This window comes from Lemur catta, chromosome 3 (assembly GCF_020740605.2).
Source record: "Lemur catta isolate mLemCat1 chromosome 3, mLemCat1.pri, whole genome shotgun sequence".
Taxonomy (NCBI): domain Eukaryota; kingdom Metazoa; phylum Chordata; class Mammalia; order Primates; family Lemuridae; genus Lemur; species Lemur catta.
The window spans coordinates 30,799,959-30,826,672 of NC_059130.1; the positions used below are offsets into that span (position 1 = coordinate 30,799,959).

Sequence of the window (26,714 nt, forward strand, 5' to 3'; positions counted from 1 at the left end):
TAAGTTGTTCAACTAACCAAATGCCAGCAGCAATGACCACAGCACCATGAGGCATCCTCATTCAGCTACTTGAGAGGAGACTGTCTCAGCAACTGACCTGAAGGGGTCTGTCAAAAATTAACGGGAAGCAGGGGTCAGAAACTTCTTTCCAAAATATTTTGTCTAAATAGAAAGCAAGACTTGGGGAGGCCAAGGCAGGAGGATTGCTTGAGGCCATGAGTTTGAGACCAGCCTGGGCAACATAACCAGAACTCCATCTCTAAGAAAACAAACAAACAAAAAGATTAGCCGGGCATGGTGGTACATGCTTGTAGTCCTACATATTTGGGAGGCTGACACAGGAGGATTGCTTGAGCCCAGGAATTTGAAGTTGCAGTGAGCTATGATTGCACTGCTGCACCCCAGCCTGGGTGACAGAGCAAGACTCTGTCTCTAAATAAATAAATAAATACATTCATACATAAATAAATAATAGTAAGGAAGTAAAAGATTTCTCCAATGTTTGGTCTTTATTTCTTCATATAGTATACTGAGAAAATAGAGTTGCCCTTTTCTATAAGGTTGTTTTAATTGTTTACCTTGATAGTAATGTATCGTAAGCTTATAGACCCTTGACACAACCACTGGGACATCTCTGGGAAAATGTGGCCAAGTTATTGACTGACTCTGCATAGCAAACAGGGTTTCATTTCTCTAGATTAGTAATGCTATCCAAAATGTTGACATAGGCACAAGGATGTTCATTGCAACATTGTTTATCATAGTAATTGTCAATACTACAAAGACCTTCACATAAAACAAGTTACTATATATTCAAACATACCAAACAATACTGCAAATATATTAGAACAATATTTAATGGCATTAAAACATAAAAAAAACTAGTAAAATAAAACTCAGATTACTGTCATTCCTATAAAATTGCATATTTATGTACATGTGAGCACAAGTATAGAAAATATTCTGGCTTATGGGTACTAAGATTTATTCTTTATTTCAAAATATAGGCCAGGCGTGATGGATCATGCCTGTAATCCTAGCACTTTGGGAAGCCAAGGCGGGAAGATCGCTTAAACTCAGGAGTACGAGACCAGCCTGAGCAAAAGCGAGACCCCATCTCTACTAAAAATAGAAAAAACCAGCCAGGCATGGTGGCACATGCCTGTAGTCCCAGCTACTTGGGAGGCTGAGGCAGGAGGATTGCTTGAGCCCAGAAGTTTGAGGTTGCTGTGAGCTAGGCTGATGCCCACCTGGCACTCTAGCCCAGGGAACAGAGCAAGACTCTATCTAAAAAAATAAAAAAATAAATAAATAAATAAATAAAAATAAAAAAATAAAAACAAATAAAAATATAAAGGGGGTATAAATGTTTTCGTTACATGGTTACCATGTATAATGCTCAAGTCAGTCAAAATGCATTAAAGACTTAAATCTAAGACCCCAAACTACAAAACTGTTAATACTAAAAGAAATGCTTCAGGACATTGGCCCGGGCAAGGACTTCTTGAGTAATACCCCAAAGCACAGGCAACTAAGCAAAATTGGGCAAATGGGATCACATCAGGCTAAAAAGCTTCTGCACAGCAAATGAAACAATCGACAAAGTGAAAAGACAACCCACAAAATGGGAGAAAATATTTTCAAACTACCCATTTGACAAGGGATTAATAACTAAAATATATAAGAAGCTCCAACAACTCAATAGGAAAACAATTAAATAACTCAATTAAAAATGGGTAAAGGACAGCCAAGGAAACTATCATGAGAGCCAACAGACAACCTACAGAATGAGCGAAAATATTCGCATGTTACACATCTGATAAAGGGCTGATAACTAGAATCTATTTAGAATTCAGGAAAATCAGCAAGAAAAAAATCAAACAACACTATCAAAAAGTGGGCAAAGGACATGAACGGAAACTTTTCAAAAGAAGACAGACTAATGGCCAATAAACATATGAAAAAATGCTCAACATCTCTAATCATCAGGGAAATCCAAATCAAAACCACAATGAGATATCACTTATCTCCAGTAAGAATGGCCTTTATCAAAAAGTCCCAAAACAATAAATGTTTGTGTGGTTGCAGAGACACAGGAACACTCATACACTGCTGGTGGGACTGCAAACTAGTGCAACCTCTGTGGAAAGCAATATGGAGATACCTTAAACAGATACAAGTAGACCTACCATTTGATCCAGCAATCCCATTATTGGGCATCTACCCAAAAGAACAAAAGACACTCTATAAAAAAAAGACACCCACACTTGAATGTTTATAGCAGCACAATTCACAACTGCAAAGATGTGGAAACAACCCATGTGCCCATCAATACATGAGTGGATTAATAAAATGTGGTATATGTATGCCATGGAGTTCTACTCAGCCACAAAAACAAGTTGATCTAGCACCTCTTGTATTATCCTGGATAGAGCTGGAACCCATTCTACTAAGTGAAGTATCCCAAGAATGGAAAAACAAGCACCACATGTACTCACCATCAAATTTGTTTTAACTGATCAACACTTAAGTGCATATATAGTAGTAACATTAATCGGGTGTCAGGCAGATGGGAGGGGGGAGGACAGGATGGGTATATACACACCTAGTGGGTACAATGCACACCATCTAGGGGATGGAAATGCTTGAAGTTCTGACTCGGGTGGGGCAAAGGCAATATACGTAACCTAAACATTTGCACCCTCATAATATGCTGAAATAAAAAAGAAAAAAATGGGCAAAGGATCTGAATAGATATTTCTCAAAAGACAACACACAAATGGCCTACAGGAATATGAAAAAAATGCTCAATACCATTAGTCATCAGAGAAATGCAAATCAAAACTACAATGAGTTATTGTCTCACCCTAGTTAAAATGGCTTTTAGGCCGGGCGTGGTGGCTCATGCCTGTAATCCTAGCCCTCTGGGAGGCCGAGGCAGGTGGATCGCTCGAGGTCAGGAGTTCAAGACCAGCCTGAGGGAGACCTCATCTCTACTAAAAATAGAAATAAATTATCTGGCCAACTAAAATATATATAGAAGCCGGGCATGGTGGCGCATGCCTGTAGTCCCAGCCACTCGGGAGGCTAAGGCAGAAAGATTGCTTAAGCCCAGGAGTTTGAGGTTGCTGTGAGCTAGGCTGATGCCACGGCACTCACTCTAGCCAGGGCAACAAAGCGAGACTCTGTCTCAAAAAAAAAATAAATAAATAAAAAATAAAATAAAATAAAATAAAATAAAATAAAATAAAATGGCTTTTATCAGAAAGACAGGCAATAACGTATGCTGGCAAGGATGTGGAGAAAGGAGAACCTTTGTACACTGTTGGTAGGAAACTAATTAGTACAACCACTATGGAGAATGGTATGGCAGTTCCTCAAAAAAAAAAAAAAAAAAAAACCTAAAAATAGAACCATATGACCCAGCAATCCCACTGCTGGGAATATATCCAAAAGAGGGTATATCAAAAAGATATCTGCACACCCATGGCTAATGGATGCAAAAATATAGATAGATAGAACAATATTTGATAGCACAACAAAGTCACTATAATCAACAATAAGTTAGGGTGTACTTTAAAATAACTAAAAGTGGAATTAGAATGTTTCTAACAAAAAAAATGACAAATGCATGAAGTGATAGATACCTCAACTACCCTGATTTGATTAATATACACTGTATGCCTGTATTAAAACATCACATGTACCCTATAAATATATACAACTATTATGTACCCTTAATAATTAAAAATAAAAAAAATTTGTAAAAGACATATTGTAGTGCAAATTCTGATAGTGCCTTTGACAGTCGTGTGATTAGAGATACTCATTACTCAGATTTTTTTCAACTTTCTTAGTACTGAGTGTGAAGGCTGAGTGATAATTATGCATATTTTATGTAATGAACATTTACATAGTGCTACCTATATGTCAGAAACTGTGCTAGGCAATTTACAAATATCTATTAAATCCTCATAATTACCCTATGAGTTATCCCCATTAATAAAGGTGAAGAAACTGAGGGAAGGGGAGGTTAACTAGTTTGCTCAAGACCACACAATTAGGGGATGGAGTTGGGACACCACCACAGGCAGTAAAAAGCTATGCTCTTACTTCCTACACTATGGTGTCAATCAACCTAAAACATTTAAACTGATGTAAAATTGAACATTGAAGAGCCTGGACAATGTTAGGTCATTAAATATGAAGTGTCCGATTTCAAATCAAAAGTGTAGTTTATTATATCTCAAACAGGAAACAGAACATTTAATCAAAATATGCGCCTAAACGATCCACACAGTTTTGACATCTGAACCAGTGGCTTGTTTATCCAGCAGTGAAGAAGCCTGGAGAGCGAGTGGCAATGAAATTGTGAAAGGTGTTTTCCACAGCTTGTTGACAATTAATATTTTTCCTTGCAAGAAGTGGTCAAAGCCTGGAAGAAGTGGTAGTCAGTTGGTGCAAAGTCTGGTGAATATGGTGGATAACAGAGATTTTCCAAGTCCAGCTGCTGTAGTTTGAGCAGCGTTGTTTGTGTGACATGTGGTTGAGTGTTGTCTTGCAAGAAGATTGGCCTGTTTCTATTGACCAATCTCAGCTGCTTAATCATAAGCATCCTCATTGTTTCATCCAACTCGTTGCAGTAGACATCTACTGTATTTGATTGACCAGGTTTCATGAAACTGTAGTGGATAATACCAGTGCTGGACCACCGAACAGACACCATTAGCTTTTTTTGGTGAATATTCAGTCTTGGACTGTGTTTCTGCACTTCATCTTTATCCAACCGTTGTGCTGAATGCTTACAACTGTCACAAAGAATCCATTTTCCATCACACATAACAATATGGTGTAGAAATGGTCCACCTTTATGTTGCAACAGCAAAGAACGGCAAGCTTTGAGATGATTTCTCTTCTGACGCTATTTTAATTCATGCAGTACCCATCTATCCAGCTTCTTTACCTTGCCAATTTGTTTCAAATGGCCCAATATTGTTGGAATAGGAACTTCAAACCTTGCTGCTAATTCACGCATAGGTTGAGATGGATTCGCTTCCACTACAGCTTTCAGTTCATCATTATCCACCTTGGTCTCAGGTCAATCCTTCCCACACACGTTGTTGATATTTCAAGCTGTTTGCACTGCATTGGTTCCACAACCAAACTCATATTCTAAAATAACATGAATTTTTGACTTATCTATGATTTCACAAAAATTGCTCTAAAAAATTTTGAAAGATAATCACAAGAAAAAATTTGTTTTGGAAAGACTGAGATGTACCTTCACAATAAAAATAAATAACAATGGTCAAAGTGAAATGTCACATATCTCAACTGTCAAACAGTATGTAAGGAAATAGGACGTTTCATACTTAATAACCTGGCACACTAACTCAGGCTGCTGTTTACTCCTACAGACTTAATCCTCATGTTCTCACAAAAGCAAGAGGGAATTCAATGTAAAACTTTTTTTTTTTTTTTGAGACAGAGTCTCACTGTGTTGCCTGGGCTAGAGTGCCGTGGCGTCAGCCTAGCTCACAGCAACCTCAAACTCCTGGGCTCAAGCAATCCTCCTGCCTCAGCCTCCCAAGTAGCTGGGACTACAGGCATGTGCCACCGTGCCTGGCTAATTTTTTCTATATATATATTTTTAGCTATCCATATAGTTTCTTTCTATTTTTAGTAGAGACGGGGTCTCGCTCTTGCTCAGGCTGGTCTCGAACTCCTGAGCTCAAACAATCCGCCAGCCTCGGCCTCCCACGTGCTAGGGTTACAGGCTTGAGCCACCTTGCCTGGCCCTATGTAAAACTTTGAGGTCTCTGGGGGAGATAAAAAGACAAATGAGTTCCAGTTTGGGAGGGAAAGGACAACCCAGTAATAGATCCTGTTGTCATCACCTCAGAGTAGGTGAAGGTGAGACATTATATCCCTTGTTTATTCTTCTTTCCTCAACTCTTTGCATATTGATTGCTTAAGAGAAGATAGCAGAAATAATTATTTTGTGCAGTGCCTGGATGTAGTAGCAGTTCAAAAATATTTAATGAGTGAAAGAAGATATCAGGGAAGGAACATGGTTAGAACAAGAATGATGACATGAGGTGGCCCCTGAAGTACATTCTGGCTGTGACAAGTGATGAGCCTTGAGCATTTTCATTAAGTTTTATGGCAAGCCTTAGTGATGCCCTTCCTTGTTGCTGATCTTCTCTCTGATTCCTCCAACTGTTATTTCTTCACAGAAGAGTAGATGACTTGGGAGTCCTGGGAGAGACAGATGAGAGTAAGGGTTTAAGTGAGCAAGAAGGAACATGGTATAGGAAGGAAAAATAGAGAGCTTCCAAGGAGTCTGGCTCACCTTGTTCTCCAGAGATGGCCTTCTGGTGTTTGCTGTGGAGGAAAAATTAATAGTGCTGAGATCTTGGGTTCCTACTTAGACCTCACTCCCGGCTTTACGCCCCAGGACATAGAACTGTTATGTTTAATGTGTGGAATTCAATCTTTTCCTGTTCTTCTGTAAAATCCTCTCTTAATGTTGCTTACTCTGAAGTCTGTCTAAGACTCCATTCATTCTCCAAGCCCCCCACCAACACTTAGTAACAAAGCCCTTCCTCTCCCTGATGCAACTTCCCATGGATTATTGTCCTATAATTTTTTTTTCCTCTTGGCTTCTGTGACTATTATACTATTCTGTCGGGGCTCACTTTTTGTTATTCCTGTGTTCCACAGATAACCAACCAACTTGCTATATAGAAAAAAAAAATTGGAGGCACAGATAAGAGAGGACAGATCCCGACTCACACAACAATTTGAGTCTGGCTGCAAGGGCTGCTTAGTGATGTCTACTTCTTTCTCCCTTCTCTCCATGTGTTCATAGTAGGACTGAATCTCCTTCCCTCCTCTAACTGCAGATGTACACCTAGAGGGCTTGAAAGATAAGCTTTCAGTGAAGATGATTGTACTGTTTGATTCTGCTGGGCTGGTAACAGAGAAGGAGAATGATAGGGCAATCAACTCTATAGGAAGCTGCAGTGGAACCTCTCTAAGCAAGGCTAGCAGAGGACCTAGATTCAGAGGCTCAGAGAATAGCCAGATAACAATTGACCAGGAAACTGGCTGAGCTGCCTACAGCCATTGGCTCCATCAGAGGCAGCTGGGAGCAGAGACCAAAGGGCAGTTTTTAGAGTTGCAGTTTCAAGGGCACTGGAGCAGAAGCTTGAAGAACACAGCTCTGTACTGTTGCAGAATTATCATCTCAGTTACTGCAAGTACAGGTCAAAGTGAAAATTCTCTATATCAGGTTGTTTGATTCAGTGATTCTCCCATTCTGTGCCAAGACTGTAGGTCCTTTAAAAGAGAAACTTCAATGATGCTCTTCTTCTGAGAGAATTCCTCCTGGACTTTAGATATTCTCACTCTGGCCTGATTCTCACCCTTTGCCTTGTATCCCAGCTTCTCCCTGACTATCTACTCCCACCCAAAAGAAGATTCATTGAACCATCTGCCTACACTTTTTTTAGTTTACCTTCTCCACAAGAGCCTACCTCCAGGTATTTCCTGTTCCCTTTTGGATCTACATATTTCATATCAAGGACAAGTGATGTATTGAAGCCTCTATTACACACAATGCATTACTCTCCTGGGAAGATGCTTCTGACAAGAACCACTTTGCAGTTTCTCACCTGAGTCTTCTGGCTGCCGAAAGCCCATGACCTCGGAATAAATCACATCCACACCTACAGAGCCCACTGCAGAGAGAGACAAGAGTTCACAGATGTTCGTGGCCAAGGGATCAAACTTCATACACATCTTCCCAGTCCCTTGCTGCTTGACTATGTTGTTCCTCCCAACCCCATCATGATTCAAGATTTATTTATTGAGAGTGACTGAGTTTCAGGGGTTGGGGCATAGTCCATCTCATGGTCTGTTCTCCTGCCCCCTCTCCCCTTCCCACCTCAGCCCTAGATCTCCTCCTTGTGCGGAGACTCACCATTGACATACTCTGGCTGCAGGTCCTCCATGGCGAAGAGTGGGCTGGGCTGGGTGGATGCTTGAGGGTTTGGGCTGGAAACACCTCTGTGAGAAAGTGAACTAACTGCATGATAATCCCCAGGGCAGTGAGTGGGAAGAAAGAGGAGAAAGACTGAGGAGAGAGGGAGTAGAAGCCAGGCAGGCATGACTCTCTGCTTAGGTGAGTCATGGCCCTTTGTGTTATAGACTATCTTCTCTGACCTGGTCAAAATGGTCTGTTCTTCATCTCTGGATTTTTCAAAAGTTATAAATAAGACAATGATATTGCCCCAGATTCATTCCCCTAGAGTCATGTGGACCATCCTAAAAAAAGTGCTCTGGTAGCATAAATGTAATAAAGTAGAGACATCAGTATTATAGAAAAGCACTACATAATCAAAAGCCTTGATCCCTATCTACAAACAGAGTAGACATAGGTGTTTAAAACTGTGAATGAAGGAGCCCTCTGGAGTTGAAATTTTCATTAGGAAGAGTTCTCACCTGGGTGTATTAGTAGCAGAACTTTTTCCTAGAAAGCAGATAAAGGAACATTCATTTCAGGGGAGGAAGCTTTATCTCTTAACGTGTTTATATGACTTAACAATGTATCATCAGCTGGTGAGATATAAGATATAAAATAGTAATCCAATTCTATTCCATCCAAATGGCTACTTATTTATTCCAACACTATTAGTTATTAATAGAACAATCCACTCATGTTTTCTCCACTGGTTTGAAATGCAACTTCAAATGGCAAACCCTGCATACACTGATCACTGTTTCTGGATTTATTATTCTGTTCTATTTTCTCTTTGTCTATTCATGCACTTGTACAATGCTGTTTTAGTTACTATAAAATATAATATACTTTAACTGTTCATGGCTCTAATTATACCTTACTATTCTTCTGTTTTAGACTTTACATGACCATGCTTAATTTTTTAAATGTTTTGATATTTGCAATACCTGGTCAATAGCAGTGGTCTTTGGGTTAGGCATGATAGTATTAATAGCATTTATAAGGCACACTAGGCTATCTCCTGCACCATTAGCATTGCAGAGAGTTGTAGAACAAGACACACAGCATATCACCATAGATGTGTTGGGTGTATCTTCAGAGGGAGTCCTCACAGCGGTCCGGGAGATATTGTCCAGTCCTCCAATTAATAGCTCAGGAAACAAGGCCACATAGATGAGTATGGGGCAACCCTGGCTCAAAAGCCTTATGCTTCTTAGAAATCAATACTTCTGTAACATGCATGAGTGTAGGAGTATACCTTCTAGAGGTCACCACTATGAGAGACATGCTCAATTTCAAGAATTACATTGCACTCGTGGATACCCCATTTGTGCTTCCCAACAAACATTTATAACCCTGGTCAGAGCGCTCCCAGTTTAGATGCAGTATACCAATCAGGAAAAAATACTGCTAGTAACATAGCCAATATTCCAACTTTATTAGGTTTTTGAGAAAACAGTGCTAGAAAATTAACCTTAGTTTCCCAAGGAGAAGGAAAACTTTATAATTTTCTTGTTTAGTTTTCAGAAAATGGAATGACTTCAGAATTTTCTACCAAGACAAATTGTCATTCAAGCATAAAAAAAAGAGGCACATATATTCAAACATGTATGAAATCAGGGTATATGTTTCTAACAACTTCTTCTTGAAGAAATTACTTTAAAATGAACTTTAGCCTACTATCTAAGCAGTCTGAATAACAAAAATTGAAGATATATTGATTCACAAAAAAACCCTCAAAAACATTCCAAAAAGTAGATATGGCACAAATAATATTCTCTGATCACAATGGAACTGGTAATTCATAACAAAACTATGAAAAAAATCTACATATGCCCATAATATAAATTTAAGGGAAGCAAGTTTTAAACAATTGAATATATATGTGAAAATATATTTAAATATATAAGAAAAAGGAAAGACAATTAAATATCTAACATGTTCAAAAGAATAAGGCTAACAAAAACAAAAGGGAGCAAATAACAAAGACAATATCAGAATTCTAGTATTAGAAAGCAAAATTGGGAGATTACAGTACAGGAGATAGACATGGTCTATCTAGATGATTACATTCCATAGGGATGGCTCCCAACTCCTTGAGGTGGACATTCCTGGACTGTAAAACTGGCAAGAGGCTGGGAGAAGATTTGTATCTTAAAGAGGTAGAGAAAGAATTTATAATTATAAGTTTTCCAAAGTAATGCTCTAAGAAATGGAGGTGAGGACTTATAGTCAAGCTGAGAAGAACACTAAGGCCATCTTGGTCAGGGGGAAGGTACCAAGCGTGGACGCATGCCTGAAGAATCTTAAGGAGAGAGTCTGGGGCCATCTGCCTGAGCAGGAGCTGCACATATACAAGTTGGTGCAAGTGTGTGTGAGTGTTTCTTGTAGACTAGATATGAGCCCTGTGGAAGAGAGAGCCAGCTTAAAGCCACTTCAAAAGCTGGCCGAGAGGACTGCCTAGAAGGGTAAGGAGGTTCCAAAGTGAAGGCGGAGGTGAAGGGGAAGGAGGCCATGGATTCCCAGGAACTGAGGAGAGATGTTAAGGGCCCAGCAGGAGAAAAATGAATCACCTGTATCACAAGAAGAGTAGCCAATGTTCCATTTGGGAGGCTCTGGAGAACCCATAAACACATACCCCAAATAGGAACTGATTTGCTCAACCCATCAATTCTGGGAAGTCAGCTTTTTTGGAGCCAGAGGTAATCAAAACCAACCATGGAGGCTTCAAAAGCAGAATTGAGTTGAGGAAAACAGAAACATCAGACCAGGGCCCCTTTTCACACTGCAGAAGTCTGGCCTGAGTAGGACCTGAGGTGGGCAGTGGGAAGTGAGTGCTTTAACTTATGGATTCAGAGAGCTTTTAATCATCATTACATGGGACCAAACACACTGATACTGAACAGGGACTCTTTGGAGGAACTATGCTTTTATTTTGCTGTTATTGTTTTTGTTTTGTTTGCATAAAATTGTATAGGAGTAAGCTGATAGTCTGTATCACATTGCAAAGCAATGCATGTGGGCATGATCATGTGACTTATTTTGGCCAATGGGACAATAACAAAAGTAACACATTAGGAGGATTGAAAAGTGTTTTTATATCGGCACTTGCCCTCTTTTGGGCACATTATGGACTGAATATATCCCCCCAAAATCCATATATTGAAGCCCTAATACCCATTGTGACCATATTTGGAAACAGGGCTTTTACAGAAGGAATTAAATTTAAGTGAAGTTATAAGGGTGGGACCCTGATACAATAGGATCAATGTCCTTATAAGAAGCAACACCAGAGAACTTATTCCTTCTCTCTGCATGCGCACAAGAAGTCATGTAAGCACACAGCAAGATGGCAGCTGACTGCAAGATAAGAGAAGAGGCTTCAGAATGAAACCTATCATGCTGGCATCTGAATGTTGGACTTCCTAGCCTCCAGAACTATGAGAAAATTAATTTCTGTTGTTTAAGTCACCCAGTCTGTGGTATTTTGTTATGGCAGCCCCAGTAGACCAATATAGGCACCCTATACTCTCTTCATAGAAAAGAACAACTATTCTCTTTTGTAAATCTAGAACAGTTGAAGATAGCCTAGGTGTATCATGGTGTAGCTCTGAGGTGACTTTATTTTCTTATTTTGTGGGTGAGAAAACAGAGCAGAGCTGGTTACCCGAAAGACCATCTCATCCCCGAAAGAGCAAAGATGAGGCAGGAGGTTCTAGAAAGAAATGAGGGCCTGTGAAAGTTATTTTGGGGATAGAGCAGCAGGGAGGGATCCATTTGGTGTAATATCACAATTCCTTAGTCTTAGATTGTCTGTTTAAAAAAATAGAACAACTTCTACTGGACTTGAAAATACTGGCTTAAATATTTACTGTATGGGAAAAAGTTAATTGATTAATTTCTAAAATTTCTTTCATTTGATAGAAGTAGGTAAGTGTAAGAAAGCATGTTGCAAGAGTGTAAAAGTTATTATTGATATTCTGATGTACCCCATTCTTGCTCTTACCTGATAGTTTAAATACTGAAATATGAAACTTATGAGAGGTGAATAAAGCGAGGATGTGCAACAAAGTTAGGCTTGAGGCGTGTTAGTCAGGCCAATATGGAGTCTGGTCTTTGCTCTGCCCCCTACTGGCCGAGTGAGTATGGTGGACTACTTAATTTTCCCAAGGTTGTTAAACATGGACAATACACACCTAAAAATAACATATTAATTACAGATAATATACATAAACTTGCCATACAATAATCGACCCAATAGTTGGTCACCAACAACTTTTTTTGACTGGTAGAATATTAATAGAGATGAGTGTGAGAAATCACTCAGAGAAATTCTCTAAATTCTTGACCTTGAAAATAATATATTACAAAAAGATGTAGTCAGACTGAAAATGCCAAAAACACAGCAGCATTAAGAAAGTGTTGGTTATAAAATGCAGATGGCTTTAAGCCTCCAGTAATGGTTAACAAAGAAATTCAACAGACCCTTCTCCTAAGGACAACTAGAAATTCTGGACAAAATATTTCTAAAAGTCTATTTCTAGGCATTGAAGAGGCAATAACAAAGTGAGGAATCACTGAGACAAGAGAGGAGAGAGGGTTGGGGAGATATACCTGGCTTCTGGAATCACTTGTCCCATGGGGCATTTGCTGGTTCTGAAGAGGACGGACTGGGGGCTTCTGCTTTTGAGAGTCTTGTGGGGTTTGGGGACATGGATTGGAACTCATGAAAGTGTGTACGAAAATTTTAAAAAATATGGTTGCAAATTCTTGGACAGTTCTCCCATTTAAAGGTGCAGCCTTCGCTCTTTCCCTTCATATCTGAGCAGGCTTGTGAAGCACAAGGACACAACAAAATTTTGCTGGAAGTGACACTACATCACAATTTTAAAATTGGTTGATAAAAGGTATTGCAGATTCACTATCACATTTGCTTTTGGAGCCTGAGCCAACATGTCAAAAGTCTACTCCCTTGAGGTCTTTGTGCTGTGACCTTAAGGTCATCCAGGCCACATCGAGAGTCTATGTGTATGTGCTTTTGTTGACAGTCTAGATCCCGCCCTAGAGCCATCCTTGACCACCAGACATGTGGGTGGAGATACCTCCTTGTGATCCATAGAATGGATACAAGAATTCAAAGAGGAGTCAGTGCTCTTGTCATGAGTAGGGTAACTAACAGGAAATGGATAAATAAAAGAAGAAAGATTATATTCAACTGATTTTAGTTCATTTAAATATAGCCCCTTAGTACATTTTACTCCATTATGTATAAACTGTCTACTGAAAATTATTAAAGGACATTTAATAATTAAACTTTTTAATTTAAAAGTCAAGCATGGAGGAATGTGTTAATATTTTAATCTCAAGTGATTGCACACAGGGGACAATGACATATTGTAAAATAGTAGTATGGTAACATTGCCTATGCATGGAATGGGCAGCGTAGGAAGAAATTATTGGATTTTGGAAGGTTTTCTTTTCTGTCTCCTTTTTTGACCTTGCAAATCTAATCTATATCACTGGTGGAAAAGGTCGTAGCAAAATAGGGAAAACACAACAAATAGTAGATACCAACCTGATATCTTGTGGGACCAGTGATAAAACAGTACAACACCACCAGTGAAAGCAAGGACACCAAACAGTCCCCCAAGAGCTCTGGCTATGACAAGGTCTCCTCTACAGCCATCGGCCTCTAAGGGAAGAAACCAGTGCTTCAGTCCCAGAGGGTAAAGACTTGGGCCCTTCTTATCAATACTGTGTGGGAATGGTAAATACAAATTCATGTAAGAAGTCATTTATGTATACTCTGTATGCTTCAGGTTAGTGTGGAGAAAAGAAAAGCAGCTAGACACTGGGATCACCTTCCCCACCTCCCCCTCAACACCAGACATCTCCAGGACACCTCCCATCTTCTGAAACCCCAATATGGTACCAATAAAGACTAGTGGGACAGAGCCATTGATCATCATACTCTGTATGCAGATACCACCAACACACCTGAGATGGAGAGTGTCACCACCTCACTGCGCTGGGCCCCTAGGCCATTGTCAGCCTCACAAGAGTAATTTCCAGAATATTCTGCAGTCAGAGAGAGGTTGAAGGACACTCCTCCTCCAGAGGGGGCTGAGCTGTTCCCCAGGCTGACATCCTTATCATAAAACTGGTACACGATCGGAGGAGAGCCTCTCAGGGCCTCACAGTGGAGCTCCACCACGTCCCCCACCATAGCCGGGGCCCTGGGAGCTGTGATGGTGAGGACAGGGCTGGACACTGGAACTGACAGACAGAGAGGGGCTATCAGAGAGAATCTGTGATGCTGCAATAGACTCACAAATTCCCACTCTAAGATCTCAGCAAAGGGTCTGGACCCTTGGGCATTGTGTATTCCTTTCATTTTCACATCTCCACTAGAACAATGAGAGGTAATTTTTTCAACAATGTATTTAAAACTTTGGGGGGAATATCAATGCTGGGGTACTATCTAAAGATGCAGTCATTGTTGTTTGCATCTGATTTTTTTCTTACACCAATCGAGCCTTCTTTATAGTTCTACAAAAAGAAAGACGTCAGCAGCTTAACTTGCAAGGATAGCTCAGTTACAAATTGCTTTTAATTCTCCCCAGCACTGAGCCCCAGGACCTCCTGGAATTCCTCATGACTCCTGGGTACAGTGACTTTGATTTCAGAATTTCTGGTGGAGATGAATGAGAATGTAACTCACTTCTCACAAGGATATTCAACAGCTTGCTCTGGATGGGCTCATGGCCATTGTCAGCTGTACAGTAATATCCACCAGCATCACTCTCCCTCACAGCCAGGATGTCCAGCTCTGCTGTCAGAGAACGCTGGGTCTTCTTTCCCAGACTGGGTCCTGTGGCCTCTCTGTGCCAGGAGAATGTGATGTCTCCCGTGCCCTCAGCCACCGAGCAGAGCAGGTCTAGCTTTCCTCCTTCAATCACCTGTCCCCCGGGGACCTGGGTCTCCAAGCTTACATTAGAGATGGGGATTCCTAGATGGATATAAGATAACAGATGAGAATCCTGACTATGGGAAACTCTGGCAATGGGGGAAAACTGAGTCTACTCTCTAATGCAAGCAATGGGAATATGGGGATTGTACATGTAACCCATTATGAGTATTCCTATAGAGGTAGGGAATCCATGACAATTTTTTTTTTTTAAGAATGTGGATACAGATACTTCTATATTCTCACCCTGATCCTTGCTAATTTCATGGGTAGAGATCATTTAAGAATTTGTGATAGATGATCCACTCCATGAGACAGGAAACTTTAATTTTTTCATTTTTGATGAGTCACTGTGCAGACTGATGCCTTTTGGACAGAACGAAGATGGACACTGGTAGCATCGGTCCTATCTCAGAAAAGGCATTGTTCCTAGGAGCAATCCCAGTTACAATTCCTCTGTCATTCCCAGTTCTGAGGCTGAACCAAATCAGTATGTCTCCTCTGCCCACTGTGTTCGCTCTGCTTTCTCTGATGCTGCATTTAGCTCTGTATGCTGTAGAACCACGCTGCCTCCTAGTCCAATCTATGTTGCAGTCAGAGCATGCGGAGCCATGCGGAGAGCCCATGCCTTGCCTTTCAAAGTACCCAGCCCACTGCTAAATGCACACAGTCAGGGATCAATGAAGACTTAATCAATGAATGTTACTTAACTGATAAAAGAGAAAAGGCTTATAAGGAGCTTAATCTATTTCTTTTTCTCTTGAAGAGAGATGCCAGGAGTAATCTAAGAGTTTCTCCAGCCCAATTCCCACTTTCCTCAAGGACAAGAGTTGCACAAAGAAACAAAAAGCCCAGCAGTCCCGCTCAAGCCACAGCACTTCTCTCTTCCTCCCAGGCTCAGCCCCATGGATACTTACTCTGCACATGAATCTGGGATTGGGGGCTCCATTTTCTGATCCTGGACATCAGAGTCTCTGCCTCACACCGGTAAGACCCTGAGTCTTCAGTTTTCATTGCAGGGATATGGAGCTCTGCGGATCTGCTCCAGCCTGATCCCAGGGCCTGGTCATCTCTGAAGAAGCGGAACTGGAGCCGGACCCCTGACTTCTGTGGAGGGAGCCGAGTCTCACAGGTCAGGGTCAATGGACCTCCCTCAGTGGGCTGGAAGGAGCTGGCTGTCAGCACAGGATGTCGAAACAGCTCTAAAGAGAAGGATCACAACATTACCCAGAGCAGTGAGATCCAGGGTTCCTGCTGAAAAGTCCCTGGAGAGAAGCAACCCCAGGACATTCAGGGCCAGACACATCTCAGCCATCACGGCTCCCTTGCTGGTCCAACCACAAGCACTCCAGTCCACATTTGGCCAGTGGGCAGCTTTCACCTACCAGGTACCCATCCTGCTCTGCCACCACAGTCTCCTGTCCAGCCCAGCCCACAAGAGTAAAGGTTTTACCTTGGACTTTGATATTGACTGTTTGTGAAGTTTCTTTCCATGACCAGAGTCCTACAGTAGCAGTACAGTGATAGTTGCCACTGTCACTAAAATTTGCCCTTTGAATAGGGAAATTTGAGAATTTTTTTAAAGAAAGTAACTCTGTTTCATCCTTGTAGTAAGTAATCGTCTTTATTTTCCGCTTCTTTTCTTCCTGGCATGACAGAACTATTCTGTCTCCTTCAAAGACAGAAGAGGGCGCCAGGAGAGTCAGCCCATCTGCAAAAGAGGGAGGGAAACTGGATTTACCATTTCTGCAGAGAACCCAGATGCCTGACCTGCTTCCTTTGCAGTCAGGTGCTCTCAGAGGCACAGCCTCCACATCTTTAGATAAGATGGAGGTTCCAACCTGTGCCTTAATTACTGATGGTTACATTCCATGTTTCCTGAGTAGGTATCTTAGCTCGGGCTGCTATAACACAATTCCGTAAACTGGGTGGCTTATCAACAACAGAAATTTATTCCTCACAGTTCTGGAGGTTGGAGGTCTGAGGTCAGAGTGCCAGCATTGTCGGAGTCCTAGAAGGGCCCTCTTCCAGGTTGCAGACTGCAGACTTTTTACTGTATCCCCACATGGCACAGAAAGAACTAGCTGGCTCACTGCCCTCTTCTTCTAAGAGCACTAATCCCATTCATGAGGGCTCCACCCTCATGATCACCTCCCAAAGGCCCCACCTCCAAATACCATCACACTGGGATTAGGGTTTCCACATGTGAATTTGAGGGGACACAAACTTTCAGTCTATTGAAGAGGGCATCAAGGTAAACATAACTTTTTACACGCATCACGGAGTGCTCTGCTAAGGCCCGTTACCCTTAGCTCTCTCCACTGGTGACATCACATGGGGGACCCTTGTCCTCAGTGGGCACTTTGCTTTCCCATCTCCTGTGCTTTCATCCAGCCCTCAGAGCTCTGCACTGTCTTGTGAATTCAGTCCCATCCCTTCTTCTTGCTTCACCAGAGGAAACCCCCAAGTGGTCTGGATTACTGAGAGATAAGTCAGTTACTGGAATAAGGTCCAATATCTTTAATGCTCAGAACTGTCCACTTGAATGCTTTCAGAAAATTTTCCCCATCATTCAATGTACAACAAAATAGAGATTATTTTTAATCCAAGGCTTGGTTCCTAGAGGCTGATCATTTTGAGAAAAAAGTCACTGCCTATGACAAATGTCCTCCCCAGAGGCTGCTTTCCTTAGATCGGCCACAGGTTCCCTGCTTTCTACCCCATCAGTTTACTTATTTATGGTACAGATTATGTTCTGTGTTTATGACATTGCCATTATATTTTAGGATTATAGTTGAGGATTTTGACCTCAAGGTGAGGAACTATGTTGTACTCAAATAAAAATCTTCTCCCTATCACTATTCAATTGTACCATGATTGTCAGATTTGGATGTGTAGTGGAAGGAAGATCCATCAAGTAAGAGATGTGATGGCTCATAAAATACCACTGCAGAGCCCGAGCCCAAATAGCACAAGTGACTTGTGGAATTGGAATTGTAATATTTGGAAAAATGTATAGTTTGCTACTGGTTGTTTTAGGAGGATCAGAATGACCTGTTGGACATTTGGTGGTGGTGGTGGGGAATCCATTTTCTTTCTTTCCTTCTTTCTTCCTTTCTTTCCTTCTTTCTTTCTTTCTTTCTTCTTCCTTCCTTCCTTTTTTTTTTTTTTAATTTCAGCTCATCATGGGGGTACATAAGTTTAGGTCATATACATTGTCCATGTCCCGCACATCCCCCCGAGTCAGAGTCCCAAGCGCGTCTGTTCTCATTCTCCAGACAGTGTGCCTGGTACTCATCATGTAGTCATACCTCCATCCCCTTCCCCCCCACCTCCCCGGGTCTGCACCTTCAAGCATGACCATTCCCCAGAGGGTGTGCAACGCACTCGTCATGTAGGCATACACCCATCCCCTCCCCCCACCCCCCATCCCAGTCTGATATCCAATTTTTTTTTTTTTTGAGACAGAGTCTCACTCTGTTGCCCAAGCTAGAATGCCGTGGCATCAGCCTAGCTCACAGCAACCTCAAACTCCTGGGCTCAATCAATCCTCCTGCCTCAGCCTCCCGAGTAGCTGGGACTACAGGAGTGCAACACCATGCCCAGCTAATTTTTTCTACTTTTAGTAGTGACAGGGTCTCGCTGTTGCTCAGGCTGGTTGGTCTTAAACTCCTGAGCTAAAGCACCCCTCCCACCTTGGCCTCCCAGAGTGCTAGGATTACAGGCATGAGCCTCCCTGCCCAGCTGATGATCTGTTTTCTAATGAAATTAGAAAGTAGGTTGCAGAAACAACCAATTCAAGATTTTTGCCCTCCTTCACAGATAGAGGCTAGATCCCATGGGAACTCTGCTGTGGGACTTGCAATTAAGCCGACTTTTAAACCACTTGTACAGTCTTCATCCAGAAACAGGGTTCAGAGGCCAAGCGACCTCCCAGCCCGCACAGCAGGTATATAGCAAAGCCATGATTTGAGTCTCGTCTTTCAGGTGATGTAACTCCTGTTCTTTTTACTACCTCACACTGAACTAAGTTCCCTTTTATTCTTTTTTTAAAAGGAGAGATCTCAAAGTTCTGGAGCACATTCCCATCCCAACTTTCTGAGCAGCTCTTGACCAAGGAGAGGAAGGAAAGTAGACTGGTCGTTGCCCTGTGCTCGGAGTGGCCACAGCTGACTCACTTTAGGAGCCTGCCCCTCATCACACTGAGACTGAGTAATGGCACAGTTCCCACTCACAGCGCGAAACACCTGGGCTCTGACTGAGGTTTCCTCTAATTTCCATCCAGACAGGAAGGGAGCTGATGCGTATCATGAGGTCGGGCTTGGGGACCTCACATGGGAAAGGATGGATGCGAGAGACAAGACGTGCTCCTGAACACCCTGCAGGCCAGGACCCCTGCGGGTCTCCATGACTTCCCCTTCCCTTTGAGGAGAGACAGGGATCTGCTTATCCCAGCACAGTTCCTTAGAGCCCAGGCTCCCTTGGACAGGCAAGCGAACAATTCTCTTTCTTTAGATTTAGTCTTGGCTCATGTGGAGATTCACCATGTAGAATAAAATATTTTTCTCATTGACTTCCTTTACCGAGCACAGCTTTAAATCAAAAGGGTGAGATAAAATCAGTTTTAGTCCTGCGACTTTAGAAAAGTAAGTCAAGTAGTTCAAAAATCAGAACTAAATAATAAATCTAGAGCAGGGGCTGGCAAACTATAACCTGTAAGCCGGTCAGCCACCTGTTTTGGTTAAAAAAAAAAAAAAAAAGGTGTTTCTGGAACACAGCCATGCCCATTTACATATGGTCTGTAGTGGCTTTCCTGATACAATGACAGTACTGGGTAGTTATGACAGACACCTGAAAAGCCTAAACTATTTAGTCTGTGGCCTTTTACAGAAAAAGTTTGCTGACTCCTGATCTGGAGCTAGAAAAGCAATGATGGCCCATGTGTATTCTGACCGTGCAGAGGTTTGTAGCCCTGCAGCCCTGAGATTTTTCCTCTGCGGATAACTGTTTTCAGAGGTTGAGAACATTCAGTATTCAGCCAGACGATATTGAGGGATTATAGTCCTATGGGCAGAAAAACAGTTCTCTCTAAATTGGCCTCCTCTCCAGTCTGCAAACCTTCCTTCCAATGTTACTTCCCTTCCTACACCTGGGCTTTTAGCAAAGAGCAAGCATCTGGGGCCTGGAGAAGACTGGGTGAGGCCCGGTCACCCAGGCATGTGACCTCAGAACGTGTGGGTGGTTCTGAGGGTGGTACACTTGGACCTCTGCACACTCTTTCTAGGGCCACTTCTGCGGGACCCTGTGGTGGCCGGGTGGCTGATGTATGAGAGACGGAGAGAACAACAAAGACAGAAGAACTCACCTGCCTGTGCACTGGCTGGAGCTGTGAGGGGATCAAAGGTCAGAGGTTAGCACAGAGCACCTGCCCTCATAATCCAGAAATGTATGTTACTCTGATAAATTGCTCAAAAACTTCTTTCCATCTTTTACTCCCTTTCTACTCCCCTAGTTCCTCATCACCAACAAGTCAATTTCCCTCAAATACGCTCTTAACCCTCCTTCACTGTGGAACCACAAGGTAAGTTGCAAACCCATCCCTTCACCAAAAGAATTGACAGGAACATTGAACACTTCATGATTCTGTCCTTCATTTCATTTCCCTTCCCCCTCCCCGCCACTGTCCCTCACACCCATGCTTTTCAACTGGTAGACACACTGCTACATGACAATGCAGTCACCGTGGGTTCACTGAGAAACATGCATAGTGAACAAGAGCTATGAGAGTTGAACCCACTCTAAATCAATCCCTTTGCTCAGGCCATATTTCACATTAAAGCCCTTTTATTCCAATAAAAATATTTTCGTGCCTACAGAGTAGAGACAAGGAAACTTATTTTCCAGCAGCAGCCCTCATCTTCCTCAGAGCCCATGATTAAACAGAGGAACATTAGCAAAGGGTCTCAATACAGTTTCTGAGCCCAAATCTTACAGATGATGGTGTGAGTAATTGGTTTTCATGGAGGAGAGAGGCAATATTTAGCTCAGAAATTAGGCACATTTTATTTAAGAGAACATAATGTTACTGAATGAGATCTAAGACAGCAAAACAGAAATTCATGATCAACAAGTGGTAAAGTGGCCTGCCTCAAACATTAAGGATTAGAACAAGCTGCGGTTTGATTTTCCTCCGTTCCACTGCTTTTCATCTGCCCCAGAAGCCTATGCTAGAAGCCCAGTCCTGAGCGTCCCCACTGGTCCCTGGGCCCTAATAAAACCCCAGACTTTTCAGGAACTGGAGACCTCATCCTTTTGCCACCTCAGTTCCAATTCAAGTTATTGAACTCACCTAGGATGACGAGCAATGACCACAGCAGCATGAGGACCTGATCCAGCTATGTGAGGAGAAATGCTCTCTCAGCCACAAGCTGGTGCCTGTGAGTAGGAGATGAATTGTTTTGTATAATTAGCAAAAAAGGAAGTAGAAGAGCCCAGCAACCTTTGATCACTCTCTTTTATCCTGCAGTAGCCAAGAGAATTAAAGATAATCCTCTCTATGCCAGAGAAACTGCATCTTGACACTACAGTGATAACTAACACTTATATACAGGTCTTGATGAGTTGGACACAGTTCTAAGTACCATATGCTTACAAAGTTATTTAATATCTTCAGCAAGCTTCTGAAGTCAACAGTATCCCTTTTATACAATTGAGTAAAGGCAAATGTCTTAGTCCATTTGGGCTGCTATAACAAAAATACCTTAGACTGAGTAATTTATAAACAACATAAACTTATTGCTCACAGTTCTAGAGCCTGAGAAGTAAAAGATCAAGGCGCCAGCAGATTCCATGTCTGATGAGAGCCTGTTCCTCATAAATAGTGCCTTCTCTGTGTCCTCACATGGCAAAAGGGATGAACAAGCTCGCTCCAACCTCTTTTATAAGGGATACTAATCCCCTTCATGAGGGTTCCACTCTCACAACTTAACACCTAAAGGCCCACCTTTAATACTATTGCATAGGGGATGAAGTATCAACATATGAATTTTGAGGGAACACAAACCTAAACACCATAGCAGCAAGTAAGATGGCCAAGATCAATATGGCCCATTTCTAGTAGTAACAGAGCTGGGATTCAAACCCAGACAGTCCAATTCCACAGTCTAGCTCCTAAACAGTGTGATATAGTACCATGATATATTGCTTCTCAATGTTTTTTTTATTTTTACCAACTTCATTGTTTTTTAAATCAGATTTTTTATATTCTTTTTTTAAATTTCAAAATATTAAGGGGGTACAAATGTTTTAGGTTACATGGATCATTTTTGTAATGCTTGAGAACTGGCTATAGGTGTGCCCATCACCCAAATAGCTTTCATAGTACCCATTAGGTTGGTTTGTTCCCCTCTTCTCCTTTCCTCTCCCCCCTCCCCCCTGGTGGCTTTTCACCGAGTTTTACTTCCCTCTGTGCACTTGTGTGCTCATAGGTAGTTCCAATTTAATAGTCAGTACATATGGTGTTTGTTTTTCCATTCTGGAGATACTTAGGATAATAGTCTCCCGTTCCATACAGATTATTGCAAAAGGTATTATTAATTCATCTTTTTTATGCTTGAGTAGTACTCAACAGTGCACATAAGCCACATTTTATTAATCCACTCATGAATTGATGGGCACTTGGATTGATTCCACATCTCTGCAATTGTGAATGTTGCTGCAATAAACATTTGAGTTCCAGTGTTTTTTTCATAAAATGACTTCTTTTCCTATGGGTAAATATGCAATATGGGGATTGCTGGATTGAATGGTAGGTCTACCTTTAGCTCTTTGAGGAATCTCCATAGTGTTTTCCAGAGAGGTTGTATTAATGTGCAGTCCCACTAACAATGCATAGGTATATTCGTAAGTATTTTATTTTCTTTGTAGCTATTGTGAATGGTGTTGAGTCTCTTTGATTTGACTCTCAGCTTGACTGTTATTGATATATAGAAATGCTACTGATTTATGTACATTGATTTTGTATCCCGAGACTGCTGAATTTATTTATCAATTCCAGGAGACTCTTGGTGGAATCTTTGGGGTTTTCTGGATACAAGATCATAGTGTCAGTGAAGAGCAGTGGTTTCAACTCCTCTTTCCTGATTTGGATACGCTTTTAATATTCTTCTCTTGCCTGGTTGCCCTGGCTAGGACTTCCAGCACTGTGTGAATAGTACTGGTGAGAGTGAGCATCCTTGTCCTGTTCCAGCTCTTAGGGGGAATGTTTTCAACTTTTCCCCATTCTGTATGATGTCAGCTGTGAGTTTGTCATATATGGTTTTTATAACTCTGAGATATTTTCCTTCTATGTCTACTATGTTGAGGGTTTTGGTCATGAACGGGGCTGGATTTTATCAAATGCTTTTTCTACATCTAGTGAGATGATCACATGGTCTTTGTTTTTGCTTTTGTTTATGTGGTGAATCACGTTTATTGATTTACATATGTTCAACCATCCTTGCATCCCTGGCATGAATCCTGCTTGTTCCTGGTGGAGTATTTTTTTGATGTGCTATTCAATTCAGTTTGCTAGTATTTTATTGAGGATTTTTGCATCTACATTTATAGGGTATATTGGTCTATAATGCTCTTTTTCTATTGTATCATTTCCTGGCTTTAGTATTAAGGTGATACTGGCTTCATACAATGAGTTGGGGAGGATTCCCTTCTTCTCAATATTATGGAATATTTTCTGTATTATGGGTACTAGGTCTTCTTTGTAGGTCTGATAGAATTCAGGGTGAATCCATCTGGTCCAGGGCTTTTTTGTTATTGTTTTTGGGAGGTTTTTATTACCGATTCAATCTCAATCATCATTATTGGTCTGTTAAGGAGGTCTATTTCTTCTTGGTTAGTCTTGGGAGGTTGTGTGTTTACAGAAACTTGTCCATTTCCTCTACATTCTCTGTTTGGGCAAGTAGAGATTTATGTAGCATTCATAAACAATATTTTGTATTTCTGTGGTATCAGTTGTTATGTTACCTTTCTCCTTTTGCATTGAGTTTATTTGGGTCCTTTCTCTTCTATTCCTGGTTAATCTAGCATGAGGTCTGTTGATTTTGTTTATCTTTTCAAAGAACCAAGTTTTTGTTTCATTAATCCTTTATATGTATATATATGTATATATATGTGTGTGTATATATATATATATATATAGTTCTCCAATTTAGTCTGGTCTGACCTATGTTATTTCTTTTGTTCTCCTGGCTTTGGGTTTGGTTTGTTCTTCCTTTTCTACTTCCTTGAGGTATGACATTAGGTTATCAGTTTGTGATCTTTCTCTCTTTTTGATGTAGACAGTTAGGGCTATGAATTTTCCCCTGAGAAATACTTTGCTGTTTCCCATAGATTTTGATATCTTGTGTCCCCTTTGTCATTTAGCTTAAAGAATTTTTTGACTTCCACCTTAGTTTCATTCTTGACCAAATAATCTTTCAGCAGCAGATTGTTTAATTTCCATGACTTTGAGTAGGTTTGAGTGTTGTTATTGTGATTGACATCTAGTTTTATTCTGCTATGGTCTGAGAAGGTACATGGTATAATTTTTTTAATTAAAAAAAATTTTTTTAATTTGTTGAGACCTGTTTTGTGGCCTAAGATATGATCAGTCTTGGACAATGTCCAATGTGCTGCTGAGAAGAATGTGTATTCTGTTGTTTTTGCATAAAATGTTCTGTAAATGCCTATTAGGTACATTTGACTTAGAGTTTTGTTTAGATTCATTATTTCATTATTTATTTTCTGCTTAGATGATTTATCCAGCTCTGACAGTGGGATATTGAGCTCCCTGGCAATAATTATGATGCTATTTATTTCTTTGCTTAGCTCTAGTAATATTTGCTTTATGTATCTGGGAGCTCATGCATTGGGTGCACATATGTTTGGGATTGTTATGTCTTCTTGTTGGATAGTTCTCTGTACCATTATAAGATGACCCTCTTTGTCTGTATTTACCTTTGTTGGCTTAAAATCAATTTTATATGATATGAGAATGGCTATGCCTGCTCTTTTTTGATTTCCTTTTGCATGCAATATTTTTTACCATGCTTTCACATTGAGTCTGTGTATCCTTGTGGTTTAGATGTGTTTCCTGGAGACAGTAGATACTTGGGTTGTATTTTATCATCCATTCAGCCAGCATCTGTCTTTTGAGAGGAGCATTCAGTAGGTTAACATTAATTGATAGAATTGATACGTGGGATGTTTGTCTGTTCATCTTGTTGGGTAGTCCCTTATTGCTTTGTTTTACCTCTTGTTCTATTGTTTTATAAGAGTTGTGAGTTTTGAGGGGATTTGCAGGTAATTATACGCTAGTGGGTATCTGTTGTGCTGGTTTGTGTATAGTGCTGTTTTGAGTATTTCATACAGAGCAAGTCTGGTTACGGAAAATTCCCTCAGTATTTGCTTGTCTGGAAAGAACTTAATTTCTCCATCTATTGTGAAACTTAGTTTTGTAGGATATGAAATTCTAGGCTGGCAGTTATTTTGTTTAAGTTGATTGAAGATGGGGTCCCAAACTCTTCTGGCTTATAAGGTTTCCACTGAGAAATCTGCCATTTACCTGATCGGTTTTCCTTTTTACCTTATATGATGCTTTCACCTTATTTCTTCCAGAATTTTCTCCTCCATTTTGACTTTGGTCAGGTTGGTTACTCTGTGTCTTGGAGATGACCTATTTGCTATGAAGCTCCCAATATTCTATGTCCATCTTGCATCTGTATGTCTGAATATCTGGCAATGTCTGGGAAGTTTTCCTCAATAATTTCCTCAAATAGGTTTTCCATGGTTTTAGGTCTTTCTTCTCCACCCTCATGGATACCTGTAATTTCAATGTTAGTATGCATGACATAGTCTCATATCTCTCTCAGTGATTGCTTAGACTTTTTTATACTCTTCTCTGCCTCTTGGAATGACTGGATTATCTCAAAAGCCTTATCTTCAAGCTCTGAGATTCTTTCTTCTTCTTGGTTTAGGCTGTTGTTAAAGCTTTCAACTGCATTTTTTTAAATTTTTAATTAATTAATTTGTTTATTTTATTTTAGCATATTATGGGGGTACAAAAGTTTAGGTTACATATATTGCCCTTGCCACCCCCAAGTCAGAGCTTCAAGTGTGTCCATCCCCTAGATGGTATGCATCGCACTCGTTATGTATGTATACACCCATCACCTCCCCCACAACATCTGCCTGACACCTGATTAATGTTATTCCTAAATGTGCTCTTAGGTGATGATCAGTGAAACCAATTTGATGGTGAGTACATGTGGTGCTTATTTTTCCATTTTTGGGACACTTCACTTGGTAGGATGGGTTCCAGCTCTATCCAGGAAAATGTAAGAGGTGCTATATCCCCATTATTTCTTATAGCTGAGTAGTACTCCATGGCACACATATACCACATTTTATTAATCCACTCATGTATTGGTGGGCACTTGAGTTGTTTCCACATCTTTGCAATTGTGAATTGTACTGCTATAAATATTTGGGTGCAGATGTCTTTGTTATAGAATGTCTTTTGTTCTTTTGGGTAGATGCCCAATAGTGGGATTGCCGGATCAAATGGTAGGTCTACTTGTATCTGTTTAAGGTATCTCCATATTGCTTTCCACAGAGGTTGCACTAGTTTGCAGTCCCACCAGCAGTGTATGAGTTCAACCTTTTTTTGAAATTCCCTGAATGACTCTT

General features: G+C 40.9%; 1 protein-coding gene across 1 annotated transcript; it reads right to left on the minus strand.

Moving 5' to 3' along the window:
* Positions 1–6,028: 6,028 nt before the first annotated feature.
* On the minus strand, positions 6,029–21,373 carry LOC123634133 (Fc receptor-like protein 2). Its single transcript, XM_045545460.1, has 12 exons — positions 21,340–21,373; positions 20,356–20,376; positions 16,444–16,701; positions 15,908–16,192; positions 14,745–15,032; positions 14,021–14,299; positions 13,599–13,715; positions 8,506–8,533; positions 7,985–8,070; positions 7,677–7,742; positions 6,353–6,384; positions 6,029–6,258 (listed from the first exon to the last, which is right to left on the minus strand). The coding sequence occupies exons 1-12, from the start codon at positions 21,368–21,370 to the stop codon at positions 6,223–6,225; spliced, it is 1,527 nt and encodes a 508-aa protein (XP_045401416.1). The 5' UTR covers positions 21,371–21,373; the 3' UTR covers positions 6,029–6,222.
* Positions 21,374–26,714: the final 5,341 nt, after the last annotated feature.

What these genes read in the sequence shown, in the direction of transcription:
- LOC123634133 (XM_045545460.1), bottom strand. Translation starts at nt 21,370, where the DNA reads ATGCTGCTGTGGTCATTGCTCGTCATCCTAG. An exon ending in AGTCAATATCAAAGTCCAAG is followed by an intron (nt 16,193 to 16,443) that starts GTAAAACCTTTA and finishes CCTTCTCTTTAG; the next exon opens with AGCTGTTTCGACATCCTGTG. An exon ending in TCTGCTACTAATACACCCAG is followed by an intron (nt 8,071 to 8,505) that starts GTGAGAACTCTT and finishes ACTTTCTCACAG; the next exon opens with AGGTGTTTCCAGCCCAAACC.